The following is a 16,415-nucleotide window of genomic DNA, read 5'->3' as shown; positions in this document are numbered from 1 at the left end:
GTATAATTATAATAATGAACAAGTATTTCAAATACTTGAATTATTACATTTCTAAAAAAGTATATAAGCTGAAAAGTAAAAATTATTCTTTAAAAAATATTATTCTCTTTTATAAAAAATATTAATTGATTTGATCTAAAATATGCAGTATAAGTGTTCATAGTTACAAGATGTTTAAAATTTATGAATCTATAACTTGTTATCAAAATTCGACTAAGAATGGTGAAGTTAAATATACAAATATTGTTCTTGTAATATTCATTGAAGATGTTGTTCTACTATGAATAATAATAATAATAATAATAATACTCCCTCCGTCATTTAAATTTATACTCACTTTTCTTTTTGAGTTGTCATCGAAAAATATTTTCATTTTTTTTAAGTAAAAAATCATTTCATTTTTATACTATTTTTTACTATAAAAGAAAAAATTAATAATTATTACTCACTTTTAATAAAATACGTGCCCAATCAAATGAGTACAGATTTGCATGACGAAGAAAGTAATATATAATCCACATCATTGTTCTATAGAAGAAAATGTTTAAGATTAAAGATTATTTACATAAGAATTTTGGATTGCACTGGACTGTAAAAATATAAATATAAAATTATTAGAAGGTAAAATATGAATTTTTATGGGTAAAAATGTGTAATAATTACTCATAAGGAGTTATATGAAATAAATAGGAAGCTAAAAAAAATTATATTAATAGGGGTTTACAAAGAAAATAATTTAGGAGTAAAAGGATTTTAAGAAAATTAACCCAATTTTAAATCTCTTAAAAAAATATAATTTCCAAGTTTCTACAAAAACAAAGAACACCACCTATTTCATCCCTCAATCCCATGTATTATGGACCTATTACTGTATATACGAGAATTTAGGTAAAGTATGATTAGTAAGTAATTAAGAAGTGTATTAATAACAATAATTATCATATAATAAAAATAATTTTGGATTAAGATTAAAATAATTAAATAGTTTAATTAAGATTAAAAAATTATAAAATTTAAAATTTAAAATGAGATTAAAGTGTATAATTATATTTTCAAAAAAAGAATGGACAAATTATGTGAGACGGACAAAAATATAAAATAAAGACAAATTATGTGGAACGGAGGGAGTAATTTATCATATTGCCTGTAGCTCATTTGAAATAAAATTCGGGCTTTTTTCTATTTCAATGGTCTCATTTTTTTTTTAATTTTTTTTTATATGTTGCACTTGAATTGAGATATTTTTATTTTTGGTAAAATTTATTAAATTTAAACATAAATAATAAATATAAATCAATTTAATTAATATCATAACATATAACATTATATGTACGAGACTTATTCAAAATCCATTTTTTATATCACTCTCGTCAATAAACAAATATAAATATCAATATTTAGCACTTTTTTTAAAAAAAAAATAAAAATAAAATTAGTTTATTTTAATTATAAATAAATAAATAAATAAATCCTTTTTACTTGTTTGTATGATTTAAAATTTATTTTCTATAAAATGATATTCATATTATATATATTTCATTGAGATATAATATTTAAAATATTTAAACACATATTTCAATTTATTTTAATTATATATATTAAATTTTATTTTAAAACTATAACAATATTACTCAGGTAAGAAAAAAATAATATCAAAAATATTTGTGTAAAAATATATTTGTAATTTAAATAAAAATTACAGGTATTTTGGCATTAATGTGTATAATTACTCTTATTACACTATGAAAAAAATGATTTTGAATTAAACAGACAAAATAATTAGAAATAATACTTTAGATTGAAATGAAAAGAATACTCAATTTCGGACTTTTAAAAATAAAAATAAAACCTTATCATTTCTAAAAATATAGAAAAAAAAAAAAAAAAAACTCATCCAGGTCTAGAACATGTAGGGATGTCAAATGAGACATGTTAGCCTCGGACCCGCTCTTAATGGGGCGGGTTCGGGTCTAAATAATATGTTTCGGAACGAGTTGTGGATTTAAAATTTTAAATTCGACCGGGTTCGGGGCGGGTTACGGATACTAAAAATCCGACCCAACCCGGACTCGGATCCAAACCCGGATATTTTTTAAAATTATTATAACTAATATATATGTACATTTATATAATAAAAATATATTATTTATTTATTTAAATAATTTTAAATATAAAATTCAATTAGTCGCGGGACGGGGCGGATCTTGGGGCCGGATGGAAACGGGGCGGGACGGATCTCGGAGCCTAATATTTTCTAGCTGGGCGGGTCTCGAGGCCTGCAGAACCCGTCCCGAACCCGCCCCGTTCACATTCCTAAGAACAGGGCAGTGGTGGCGCCTTTTGCCTATGGTGGCGACCGCATGGCGGATGGCGCCTAACTCCGGGAGCGGCAGACAACGGCATAATTCTGCCGGAGATAATAATAAAGAAGAAAAATAAACGAAAAAATTGAAAGTAATAATTGATCAAAAATAAATTTGAAATATCAAATATTGGAATCAAAATATTAAATTTTAACATATTTCAATTAATATGTATATTTCTACATAGTATGATTGAAAGCGACAAAAATTTACTTACAAATTTTAACAACGTGACAACATCTTAATTAGTTTGTACCATGGTTTGATTAGCTCAATCTGTAATAATTAATGGCCTTAAAAATTGATAATATATTGATTAATATTAATATTTTAAAAAAATGATGTGCTTTATAATAATAAGTAATAAATACTCCCTCCTGTCTTGCTGTAAATATAAAAATTTAAATAAAGTATAATCAGTAAGTAATTAAAGGGTGTGTTTGTTTGGGGATTTGGATTTTGAGTTGAGATTTAAATAGTAAAAATTTTGAATTTGAATAGTTGTATGATGTGATATAAATAGGTGTTGATTTGATATTTTGAATGTAAAATTGATTTTTAGTATAATATAAAAAATAAAAAATAGATTTTTGATTTGATGTTTTTGGGGAGAAAAAATTGAATGAACAAATCAATTTTACATGCAAAACATCGAATCAACACCTATTTATATCACATCATGCAACTATTCAAATTCGAAATTTTTACTATTTAAATCCCAACTCAAAATCCAAAAACCCAAACAAACACAACATATAATGGGTTTCTTTTAATATTGGACTATGGACAAAAGTCTTTTTCATCCTTTATACAAATTGAAGAACGGCTCCTAAAAAACTAGAAAAATAAAATAAATAAAACTATGGATCAAATATGTCTAAATAATAATAAAATAAACAGGCCCACGTAGATGGCAAACAAACACGTCCTAGATATTAACGTATGAATACTGCAATAGAGGCGGGAAATGAAATTTATTTGTGTCCCCCCCATTTCTGCTGTTTCCTCTGGATTCTGTGCCTGTGGATACTAGCTAGCTAGGGCTTTTCATTCCTAGATTAATCGGCGTCAGCTTGCTCTTGATTCCGATAGTGTGCGTCGAAGTTTCAACAACAAAAATAGTTTATCAGGCTAACCATGCCGCCGCGTCCCGGCAAATTACTGGAAGAAAGGCTGGCTGCGGCTGGCTGCATTCTCATTCAGCCTCCCCCCTCCACCGTCGAACTCTTGACCCTTCTGGGTGTAAGTTCTCCACAACCTCAACAATCTTATATTTGTGTATGTATAAATATCGAGGGGAGGGAGAGGAGGTAGAATTTCCGATCGACCGGAATTGGGTACATAGGGTGACTCGATATTCCTATTCGAGGATTTAGGGTTTAGGGTTTAGGAGCCCAATATGGTGATGGGATGTTTTGTACTTGAATTTTGATCTGGAATCGAATACGGTGCTTTTTTATGATAAGAATGTTGAAATTTTGATTGAAAAGCAGTTCGTCGCTGATTACCTAATGCTAAGATTTGGAAAATGAGAAAAAGGGGAAGGTTGTGTTTGTTTGGTGTTATAGTAGGAATTGTGTCGATAATATAAAAAATACTGTTTTTGTATTGAATTGTTGATCTTTGTTAGAGAATAAAGTGTATATATTATTTATATTATGCGGGTATATCTTTTATTATTTTATTAATATTAATTGGGAATTGTGTTAGCTTGGTGAACAAACCCGAAACTTTTGGAATAGGCTGAGGTACTTGGTGACCTTGCTTGACTTCTGTTATTCATACATTATGCAGTTTTCTTCTTCATTTATCTGTTATTGTGTAAACTTTTTTATATCATTGCTAGTTTCCCGGTGTTCATTTTTTCTAAACATTGACATGTTTTTATGAAGCAAATCGAGGTACTTTTATCAAAAGTGGAGCAGTCGCCTGCCAAAACCATGCGGGATGCTCTTTCCCGGCTGATAAATGCCCTGGCTGCAGAAAAGCTACTAAAGCATTCTCATGGAGATGTAAAAGTAAGTGTTGCTCTTTGTATAAGTGAGATAACCAGGATTACTGCACCGGAGGCTCCATACGACGATGATAAATTGAAGGTGAAAATCTTACCCTTCTCTCTCCTCTCCCATCCCTCTCTTGATATAGGCTCCTAACACTTTCTACGGTTTTAGGATGTTATGCAATTGATTGTTTCATCCTTTGAGCATTTGTCGGATACATCAACCCGATCTCGTAAGAAGAGGATCACTATTCTTAAAATTATGGCCAAAGTCAGATCGTGGGTCGTCATGTTGGATTTTGGATTTGATCAGATTATTATTGAAATGTTTCAATATTTTCTTAAAGGCATTACGTATTCTTTAATGTTATATGTTCTTTCATTGGGTATGATTTCTACGCTATGTGATTACTAGTGAGACTGTGAGTGCTTATTTATGTTGTTAACTTTGGATGTTTCATTTGTCATTTGCCAGGAAAGTGTGCTTATTTACTTTTTAAATTTCTTTAATATTACTTGGATTTGAATAAACAGAAGTAACTACAAATTAAATGTATTTTGTGCATATTATACTTTTATATGAGTGGGACAAAATAAATGCAGTAAACTACATTTAAAAATCTTTTTTTTTTTTTTTTTTGTTTAAAAAAACTACTATTATCTATTTCATTAGTTCTTAAAGGAACCAAATTACTGCTTTTTTGTTCCAAGAAAAAAATCATTGAGGGTGTGTTTGTTTGTTGGTGGGGTTTTGGGTTTGGATTTATGAATAGTAAAAAGTTGAATTTGAATAGTTATTTGATATGATATAAATAGATATTGATGTGATGTTTTGAATGTTAAATAAATTTGTAGTATAATATAAAAAAAAATGAATCGTTTTGATTTGATATTTTTTGGAGAGAAAGAAGAATCTGAATAGTAAAAACCTGTGTTAAAACCCACAAAATAACACAACCTGAAGTTGCAACCACAAAAAAAGAGTGTAGTATGTAACATTGCATTTATCTATCGAAAGCAATTTGTATCGAGTTCTGTACTCAATATAGTTTGCTGCTGATGTTAATAGCCATATTCATTCTTTTAGCAATAGAGATTAAAATGAGACACTTTGCTTGTTTATCCTTTTCAAATGCTTTGCACTGTTCTTAAAAATGTTTATTATTTAAAAAATAATTAAAGGTGAAGAGCTGGAGAATTGGAAGGAATCTGTTAGAGAAAAGACATGTTTTATTTGAGTATATGGTAGTGTGGGTCTTGATCTAGGAGAATAGAGACTTATGATGGTGATCCATAGTGATGGGATAAGGACTTAGCTAAGTATGATGATTACTCACTGTAAAGTGGTTATATAAACTTTCCAACCCAGCATTGTAAGATAAATGTAAAAATAGTAATTAAGCCCTTGATTAGGAATCGATTTTAATCAATTGCATAAATATAAAATATGCATATATACTTAATGAAGCCCAATGGGCTCAACCAACATACTATTAATTCTAATACTATCTAACACTTACCTTTAAGCTAGAACGTATACATCATATGCGCCAAGCTTGCCGCATAAATACATGATATAAGAACATCTAAGAGATTCGGTGAAGATGTTGCAAAACTAATGACGGGAAGACACTTAGTACTAATGCATCTAGATAACATCTCTTAAATGAAGTGAGCAATCAGTCATTATACGTTTAGCTTGTTCACAAAATACTGAATAAGAAGCAATATGAATTGTAGTTTTATTATAACAAGAAAGTTTAATCCTAGAGATATTGAAAGACTACTTATCCAAATAAACACCTAGGTGGCAAAACTGTAGCTTGATACTTGTCTTCAATGCTTGATTTACGATGTTTTAATCTTTACATTTCAATGATACAAGATTGCCACAAACAAAAATGCAATTTCCAAATGTGGATTTGGACTGTCTATCAAATCGAGATCCTGCACAATCAATATCCGAATATCCAACAACTTGAACATTAAATTGATTCATATATAATAGCCCATGACTAGGTGATTCTTTCACATATCATAAAATGTGAATAAACATATCAATGAGTGGTAGTGAAGATTGACTTTTACAAAGCTATCATCGTAAAAATTGTTAGGACGAGTGACAATAAGATAATTCAAGGTACAAACTAGTCATTGATATTCAATAGTGACCAACCTCATTTTGATATGGATTAAGTTTAAAGTTAAAAACGATAGGCGAGTAATAGGTTTATAATCTATCTTGTGTGTTTATTTTAACATATCCAAGTTAAATTTCATTGAAAAATAGTAATACCATGTTTTGATCATAGTTGTCAATAGCGCGCTATAGCGGCGTAGCGTAGCGGAAAGGCACTTTGCTGCTACGGCCGCTCCGCAATTCCGTGTTTTCGCAATAGCGGTGTAGCAGCCTGTAGCAGCACTCCGCTATGTTAAGCTATACCACTATTGTAGCTTATTTTATTATTTTTTAACATGTTAATAATTGAAATATAACTTTAACTTATAAAATGTACTTTTTTATTATAATATAGACAAAAAAAATATTTATCTTAAATCTTAACTAAATTTTTAAATTCATTTCGAGAAAAGAAACAAATTAGAAAGCCAAAAGTTGAAAAATTTGATTTCTATCAAGTATAACCAAAATTTGTTAGATCATTATGGTAGCAATGATGTGATTGGTTTTATTGTTTTGAATGATTCCAATGAGTGGTTAATTAAAGAAGTTGATAATTTCGGAGGATAAGTTAGTTTTTGACAATATGATAATTTAACTAGGGGAGTTGTTAATGCTAATAGGTCTGCTATCTACACTAAGATACAAACATCAATACATCAGAAAGCTATAGGTACTTCTAGCTCTAAAAAGGGAAATGATATTATATAAGGTGACGAACATGCAATTGAATAAATTGATGAGAATGAAGAAAAGGAAAAAAAATATATAGACAAAAGTAATTAAACAGTGAAGATGATGAAAATGAGGAATAAAATTTTTTATCAGATTTTGAATCCGATTAGCTTTGACATATCTCTATTACATAATAGTGATCTAATTTTTTTTTTTTTGTTTCTATAACTATCTAATAGTTATGATCATATATATATATTATGACATTTTATTGGTTTGGGCGATAATTATGAAATTAATTTATAGGTTTTTTTTTTATGTATTTTTGTTATAATTTTGTATATATAATAATTATATATATATTCTTAAATATTTAAATGGCCGTCATACCGCTATCCGCTATCTCGCTATAGCATTTTAGATATTGTTCGCTACACACCGCTATCCGTGATTGACAACTATGCTTTTGATAAAACAACTCTATGCCCAAAATATATTTGTCCTTAACCCTTAGGTTGGATGCTACAATAATGTTGTTTGAGTCTATGTATTTTTACATCCTAATTACTTGCAATAATGACAATATCAGAAATGTGAACAAGATAAAACTCCTAACACTAGTAGTCTTATAAACTACACAATGATTTGATTCAAAATTAATCATTCCAAAATAATGTATAGTAGCACTAAATCGTCCAAACCAAGTTTGATGAGATTACTTAAAACTATACAAAGATCGACGGAGCTTACACAAAACCAAACTACCCAGAGCAACTTTTTTTGGTTATCTTCTTACAATGTTCCAAATAAATGAAAAGATATGCCCACTGGGGAAATATTTTTATGTAATCCTAACCATAAGCCTATGTAATTTCTTCGGCAACCATTGGGCCATAAAACTATTACATTTGCAATTTAGGCTAACCTTAGTTGTATAAACCCAATCATAAGCAACTGTAAGCTTGTTTGGCTTCACCTTAGATGCAAGAGAGTCTTGGGGAGCGATTAAAAAAATAGAGACAAACGTAATTCAACTATACCTTTCTAGAGAGCTAGAAAAAATATTGTAACAAATTTAGGAATTGGATCGAAATGGATGGAGAAAGAACGAAGGTGATGATGGTAAACGTGATCAGAAGTAAACTCTAGATAAGAAATAAAAAGGGAAGTATATGGAAAGGGAATGACATTGTAACTAGGAAGAGGTGAAGAGGAAACATAATACTATAGAGATGACTAAAAATAATGACATCAACAACTACAAAATATTGACGACGAGTTGGGTAGTAGCACTTGTACCACTTTTGAATGTGAGGATATCAAAGAAAATGCACTTGAGCGTGCAAAAATAGTTTATCAAAATGCTATATTTGTAATCGTTGACAAAACAAATACACCTAAAGACGGGAGGTAATGGAAACATGAGATCAACAAAAATGAGCATGGGTGAGGAACCTTACCTTGAAGGACATAAAAATGGCATATGATTAATGAGATAGGATGCAATAAGCACCATATTGGCCAAAAAGTGCAAGGTGATATTATGATGTACAAGGAGAGTTCGGGCCATTAGTGAGACGCCAATTTTTCTGCTCAATAATCCTATTCTAAGGAGTATAAGCACAAAAGGATTGTTCGATGAGGCCGTAGGATGACATGTCTTGAGTCATATGGGAAAAACCATTCAAGAATATTGTCATTGTTTGGAACTTTAACCAACAAACCGAATTGAATTTTAATTTTTGCTCAGAATGGAGAATAAATGAAAAACAACCTTAAATGATTTTTCATTAATAAAGCCATGTATAATGAGAAAATCTTCCTCAAATGTGACAATATTAAAGACCAAATAATAAAAAAATACAATAGGATCCAAATATCATCATTCACCAAAGAAAGGGCTAAAATAATCCTATTGGCTTGCTTAGGAAACAAGGAACAATGTTTACCAATTTGATACAATTTACACTCTAATGATGAGATCAAAGGCAACTGGGAAGGCATACACTTCAACTTAGACAAGTTGGGATGGCCAAAGGGGTGGTGGTGGCAGAGACACAAACAATGAGTTTGAAAGTAAGTAGTAAAGCTCACATGACTTACAACTTATGCCGATCATCCAACTTGTTTAACAATTCTGTATATTAAAAGAATCAACACCACGTGTGAGAAAAATTCGAAGTAAGTTACTTTATAATAAATAGTCCTCTGATCCTCTCTCTGTCTCAAACACCCAGAATAAGAAATAATTGACTATGCTTAATCTCTATGCCACACTTTATCCCGTCACATCACTCAAATAAATAAATAAATAAATATACACTTCTCTATCCTATCACATCATATAATTCTCAAACTATCCTATTTAATATTACCAACCTATTTTCTTGTTGAAATCAAATGTACCATGTTTGGGATGGAGGGAGTGTTAGATAGACATGCAAGAACATATAAGATAGAAATTAGATTGATGAGAGGTGGATTAAAAAGAAAAAAGGTTACCAAAGTTATAATCCGATAAAACTGAGTCAAGTATGAGAAGGCTGGAAAGGGAACTCTGAGATAGAAGCTACAAAGTTTCTAAAATGAATGATACCGGTAGAAAATGGAATAGATTGCTCAGAGGTTGAGTGCTAAAGAAATAGCGGATATTCAGATATAGTGATCATGATAGCGGATGGAACTGAGAAATGGGCAAAACAGTCTTCAGTAGGAAGATCAATATAAACTACATTAGGTTGAGTTATGCGCCTATGTAACTTACAAAATTTTTCCTTGGTGAGCGCCCATCTTTTATGAAAAGTACAATAGGGACAATGACCTCTATCCCAAGTAGTACAAAGACCGTCAAGGACATTCTTGGAATCTATAGGAAGCATAAAAGGCAAAATTGTCGCTATCCTTAGGATGGTAGATCTACAAAATCGATTGCTTTGATACCATGAAGGAAGTCTTTGATTGAGAATCAATTTCAATTAATTACAAACAGTACAAAATAGGCATGTACATAAATTAAGCCCAATAGGCTTAGTCCAAACACTATTACCTCTAACACTGCTAATAAATGCAACATTTGTTTTTTTCCAATGACGAAAAAAATGAAATATCAAATTCAACTATTATCTTACAATCAACTTCATTACAATTCGAGATGACACACACACATGAACGTACAAAAAACATCACTTTTAATATCCATTTTCTATTCAAAACATCACTTCTAATAACTATTTTCCCTAAAAAACAACAAAACCCAACATTTCAAAAACTTAAAACACACACGGTACACAAGTACAAACCCTATTATATCCTGAAAGTTAATCATTATACTCTCTTTGATGTAGCTTACAGGAACTTTACAAGTCCACATAGTGAGATTAAAGTTTAAATGGTAACTGGAATACACTTTGGTGATTATCTTGTCATCACTTCCTTTAGTTCCAACTTACACACATTTACCATATTGGATTTAATAATCCTAAAGCTATAATTGTACTTCTCATTGTTATATAACCAAATACTAGTACAACTATTTGTTAAGAAAACACAGCCAAACATATCAAATATATGAAATCAATTTTATTTTTATTTTTGTTATTCATGTGATATGTATATATTAACACTCGCTTAAAGGTAGCAAGATACAGAGAAGTTTTTGTGCTTTTGTTCTTTCTTGTATTTTGGATTTTCTATCTTGTGAGATGTTTTCAGAGATGGGAATTTATTTCATCTGCTACTTTCAGGGATTATCATACCGAAGATATATTTTCATATATGGAGACAATTATGAGTCGTGTTCTATTAGAAAGTGAAGATATCTCCTCAGATCTACTCGGACCAATTTTGGTTACTTTGAAAAAGAATAATAAGGTTTTTTCTTCTGTCTTTGCCAGTCATTTCTCCAATATTTTCTATCCCTTCACATGTTCCATGTGTTGCACTGTTGCTGATAAAGAATGTACTTATAGGCCGTTTTTCCAGCTGCAAAGAAATTGGCTGTGACAGTTATTCAGATTACAGCTGACAAGATCCGACCTTATTTGACTCAAGCAATTAAATCTTTAGATGCTTTTGTGTGTGACTTTGATGAAGTTGTATCCTCTATTTGTCGAGAGGATATTGGTTTATACAAGCATGACAGTCTGCACGGTATCCATCAGCTGGTAAAAATCTTCTTACATTTACAGCAAGTTTACTCTGTGTGATAGCTGATAAATTAATAATCATGTTATACGGATATCACCCAAAGTAAGAATGTGTTTACTCTAATTGACCAATTGATCTGTAAGCTATAGATTACAACATAAATATTAACTTAATGTAAACACTTCTTTACATCCTTCCTAAGTTATTTTATTGCTATATGGTTAATAATTCCTAGTTTGTCGTCTGTAGTACAATCTGTTGATGTTCTCATGTTTTTCCTGACTGTAAATTGTCCAAGGAAATATCCGGCATAAATAAAGGTATGATGTAAGGGATTATTACAACCACACATTGACTATATAATTAGTGTGGATTAACTTAAATTGTAGAGCCTAACTAGAAGTTGTTAACCTTAAAAGCGTTTTGGATTATTTATCGCAGGACTACCATATATAGTCGCCAATTAACCATAACTTAAAATATTCAACAATATTCACTTATTCAGCATGGCTTGATTGATTTCTGGTCCATTTTTATGTAAATGGATGGACTGGTTCCATCATTTTGTAAGCTTGCTGGAACTCAAATCAGAAGCACATAAGCAGGCTGTAAATTTAGCATATCCAACCCAAATTTTTGAGGCTAGCTTGGATATGAAGATAAAGAATTTGATTAGCAGAGAGAGGGTATCTCTTGATACTGCTCATAATGTATCTGAAGGAGAATATGTTTCTGTAGCAAATAACAGAATAAGCAAGCTGACATGGTGGTGCCTTGAGTGATAAGGATTCATCCTGTATTAATGATGTTTGGTGCAAGTGATTAAGTGAAAAAATCACTTGATCAGACAGAAAAAGCAGGAGATACTTGAGATAAGATACAGGAAAAAGCAAGCTTTGGAGGCCTTCACTAGAATCTTTACCAAGAATAAAAGGCAAAAATGTATTTCAATTTCCACCAAAAATATTATTCATGTATTTGAAGTTATTCTACCAGATTACTTTAGTTTAGGATTTCTGTCATTTTAGTTTTGTTGCATATCTCATTGGACATTGTGATGAGTTCAAAAGATGGTCCTATGTCTTCTGCAAGAGTACAACACAGAACAATATTTCAGAATTCAATTTATTATGTGTGTACCTTAGTTGTTATAGCAGGTAATTGCAAATTTACATTCATCTAATTTATTTTTTTTGTTTATGACATAGGAAACTATGAAAAGTTTAAATGCAGCAAGGGGTTCAGGGACCCTCGAAGAAACCGGAAGAGTGAACAGCAAGAGAAAGCAAGTTCCAGACACAAGCGAAGTATGTTTTTTTAGCTTATATTTTGGTGCATGATTTTCATTTGGCAATGTAGATTTCATTCACCAGCATCTAAGAATGTATTCTCTAATGAGAAATTAATATCTATTTTTAATTCTTATGTTTAGTGAGACAATCAAATTGGTATAGAAATTCTCTTGTGCAACTTTGGAATTTTTTTTTTTTTTAACATTTTGAGCAATTTATTCCCTTTAACTGTTTCTCTCTCCCTTGCTTGGTTCATTCTATTGTATACTCTGTTGCCTTGTTTGCAACATCTAATAGATACTATGCGGAATTGTTGTCGCTCTTTATGTCACTAAATAAATTTTGAACCATCATATTAAGCAACATAAATCTATAACGGATATTATTATATGCTACGGGGGATAGCTGTAACAAGGCCCTTAGGTTGGCTTCTAGCTTCCATTTTTTAATAATTTTGTTTTAAATATTTCTACATAAACTTGTTTGGATTGGCTTCTTTTAACCTGAAGTAAAAGTAGGAAATCTCTGTATTTATTTATTTACTTCTATTTTTTATTTCTACTTTTACTTGTTTATAATTTTTGCTTCCATTGTTCTTAGAAGTTAACCCTAACTGCTCTAAGCAAATATACTATAATCCTTTCAAAGAAATTCTCTTTCAAATTGCTTCAAAAACCTCTCCTGCTTATTTTTTGTGTACATAACCAACCTTTTTTTTTTGTAACTAATTCTCTGTCCTTGTAATATAGGTTTTGGAAAGACAACAGTCGAGACCTAAGTTTCTCAATGGTGCTGGAGAAGCTGAGCAAGCTATAGTTGAGCTAAGTCAGCCAGAGCCTATCTCCCAACATAATCTGGTCGATGTAGTACCCTCTAAACCATCTTCGCAGAGATATCAGGCTACTGAGGAGCCACGGAAATCCAAAAGTATGTCTGAAGCAACAGATGTGGCTGCTGAGGATCCATCTGGTCATTTGATGATGCGGAATAGTAGGCAGATTTGTGAAACCACTGTTGGGCAATCTACTCCTATGAAAACCACTCCTGCCACTACTGCTGTGACCACTGCTTGGGATGTGGAAGAAGAATTGGCCGCAGCAGAACGAGCCTTGAAAGAACAGGAGGCTGCTCTGTCTGCCAAGAAAGCTGCATTGGAAAAACTTAAAGAGAAGGCCAGAATTCGTAAGGAGAGGTTGCATAAGCTGACTGAACTGCTTAAGCGATGGTGTGCAGCGAGGAGGATTCAGAAGCATGCTCGACAGATGATTCAATTCAGGATGAAGTGGACAGAAGTCGTGAGTGCCTTAGTGGATACGCGTATAACCTACTGGGACTTACGAAGAGGACTCAGGCATCGCAGTCCTGATAGGCTATTTGTTCCTGAAATCCAAGTGGAGCATTTTGTTGGTGATCAAAATGTTTGCTCTACTGGCCCAAGGCAGAGGCCTGAAGTTCCAGAATCCATACTATCTAAAGCAGTGAAGTTGGAGGAAGATGCAGTGCAAGACGGCCCTTCTCAGACATTTGAGGAATCGGGCCCCCAACCTTCCTGTCCTATTGATTTAACTTCAGGTTCTGCGATCTTACAACGACTTGATCAGCTGGAGGCTCAAGCTGCTACTCTGCAAAATGGGCTCGCTGACTTGCGAGGTGAGGTTCATACTGGAATAAGTCACCTGGGAGCCGGAATGGATGATTTACGAGCACAGTTGAACAGCATCATGGATGTGGTATCCCAAATTAGTGGACATTTTGCAAAGTAATTGAAAGGTGTATTAGTTACAATACCAACAACGATAGTAATATATATTTCGGGAAATTATATATTTTTAACATTTTTGTTGAATATTGGAATAATTTTTTATACATACTAGTGTCTTTCATATATGTATTGCATTTGCAACATTGAAGTTTAAAGAAAGCAGATAAAATGTGGAATAAGTAAAGTGCTGGAAAGGTAAAATATACTGAAAAATAAAAGATAAAAATATAAGAATGAATGGATTTAATTGGTCGGTGACCCTTTCTTCTTCGATGAGCAATTCCTTATACAAGATAGATCACATGCTGAAAATATTAATTCAGGATGATGAATTTCAATCCTAACTCTTAATTTTAATAATAATCTTAATTTTAATATCATTAATACAAAATTAAAGGTTATGATTTGTTTCACCATATGCTAACTTGAAATACAAGTCAGCATATGATCCAAGCCCTTCCTTATATAGCTTCCCTTTAGCCTCTTCCCTCGACTTCATTGAATTTCCTTGTAAAATTCTCTTCTCATAACAGCCATTGTAACTTCATTTTTAAATAATCATGATTAAAAGTCACAACTTGTGATTATCTCATGGCGGAAACCTCCCAAATCATTTAATTCATCGTTATGTTAATTTTTAACTCCCTTAACAGCTCATTTGTATTTTAATTATTGCATCACGTGTTACAAAGCTTATGATCATAATTCATGCATCTTTCTTTCAGTTTCCGCAAATCTCATGGATTTTCATAATCCCCACAGACCTTTTCCATGGTTCGCCCGCCTCTCTTTGGCTAATACTATCACTTGCTTCTTGAGTCAACCTCTTTCTTTGCTACTTTTGGGGCTCAACAATGTGTACTCATTTGATCGAATACCTTTAATAGACAATTAATAAAATATGAGTCATTATCCTAGTTACATGCCATTAAATTATTAAGACACATGACTATGCCTATTAAATAAAGGTGACAAAATAAGTATGGTTCGAAAGTTTGGTTTGAGCACGGCACGAAAAATCGTGGTTGAGCCTCCAAAAATAGATTCTAAAATTTTTGACTCGTGCCTAGTCCGGCACGCTAATGAACTGGACTGTGCTTGACCCAACCTGTTTTTTAAAATTAATATTTAAATATATAGATATATATATATATTAAGTTTTGAAATAAAAACAAAAATAACAACATAGCTTGATGGTAAAGATCTTAGCTTGTATATACAAAGCTAAAAAAATAAACAAAACAATTTTTAAAATTTAAAACAAAGAAAGCAATCGGGTCGACCAACCTTTTCCAGGCCCGATTAACAATCGGGCCATGCTGGCCCAGCAAGGTTTAAAATCGGGTCAGGCCGGCATTAAAAAATCGGGCTAGCCCGAATTTGCAGCCCTACTATTAAATGACACCTATTATAATATATAATGTGTCACAACACTTTTCTTTCTTTCTTTTTTTATTTTATTTTATTTTATTTACAAATACTTTTCAATTAACAACTTTTCATTTTGACTTATCTCATATGAAACAAAACATAATATTATTAAAACACTAAATTTCAATCTCTAAAAATAAAAATAAAACTTTCTAATATAAAATAAATAAATAAATAAAAATTCACTTGCCTCTAACATAGTTGCCAATAGCACAGTGGTGGTGATGGCATGACAACTGACATCCAACTCCGGAAGAGAAAAGATAGTTGTAAAGAAGAAGAACAGACAAAAGAACTAAAAGCATTAATAGACAATAAATTTGAAATATAAAATTTTAGAATAAAAATTCAAAGAATTTTAGTATTTAAATATATTTAAATTGACATGTTTATTTCTAATAAATAGCGTGAATGAAAAAGAGAAAAAATTACTTAAACTTTTAAAATTACACTTGTAGTCCATTTCATCATCTTTTTATGTGTTTGAGTAGTAATGATTAATGACCTTAAAAATTGATAACATATTTATTAACACTTATTTTTCATTACAATGTGTTTCATAATTATA

General features: G+C 31.2%; 1 protein-coding gene across 1 annotated transcript; it reads left to right on the top strand.

Annotated features, from left to right (window-relative positions):
- The first annotated feature begins 3,356 nt into the window (after positions 1-3,356).
- Positions 3,357-14,464, top strand: LOC127255591 (sister chromatid cohesion protein PDS5 homolog C-like). The gene is made up of 7 exons (XM_051281202.1): positions 3,357-3,605; positions 4,256-4,459; positions 4,535-4,716; positions 10,960-11,086; positions 11,185-11,379; positions 12,571-12,669; positions 13,404-14,464. The coding sequence occupies exons 1-7, from the start codon at positions 3,501-3,503 to the stop codon at positions 14,415-14,417; spliced, it is 1,926 nt and encodes a 641-aa protein (XP_051137159.1). The 5' UTR covers positions 3,357-3,500; the 3' UTR covers positions 14,418-14,464.
- Positions 14,465-16,415: the final 1,951 nt, after the last annotated feature.

The sequence above is a fragment of the Andrographis paniculata genome, unplaced genomic scaffold (genome assembly GCF_009805555.1).
Source record: "Andrographis paniculata isolate CXL003 unplaced genomic scaffold, ASM980555v1 Contig54END, whole genome shotgun sequence".
NCBI classification, from domain to species: Eukaryota; Viridiplantae; Streptophyta; class Magnoliopsida; order Lamiales; family Acanthaceae; genus Andrographis; species Andrographis paniculata.
The sequence above is the reverse complement of the archived record's forward strand: the minus strand, read 5'-3'. Positions and strand labels throughout refer to the sequence as shown.

What these genes read in the sequence shown, in the direction of transcription:
- LOC127255591 (XM_051281202.1), top strand. Translation starts at nt 3,501, where the DNA reads ATGCCGCCGCGTCCCGGCAAATTACTGGAAGAAAGGCTGGCTGCGGCT. An exon ending in AACTCTTGACCCTTCTGGGT is followed by an intron (nt 3,606 to 4,255) that starts GTAAGTTCTCCA and finishes GTTTTTATGAAG; the next exon opens with CAAATCGAGGTACTTTTATC. An exon ending in TATTTTCTTAAAGGCATTAC is followed by an intron (nt 4,717 to 10,959) that starts GTATTCTTTAAT and finishes TGCTACTTTCAG; the next exon opens with GGATTATCATACCGAAGATA.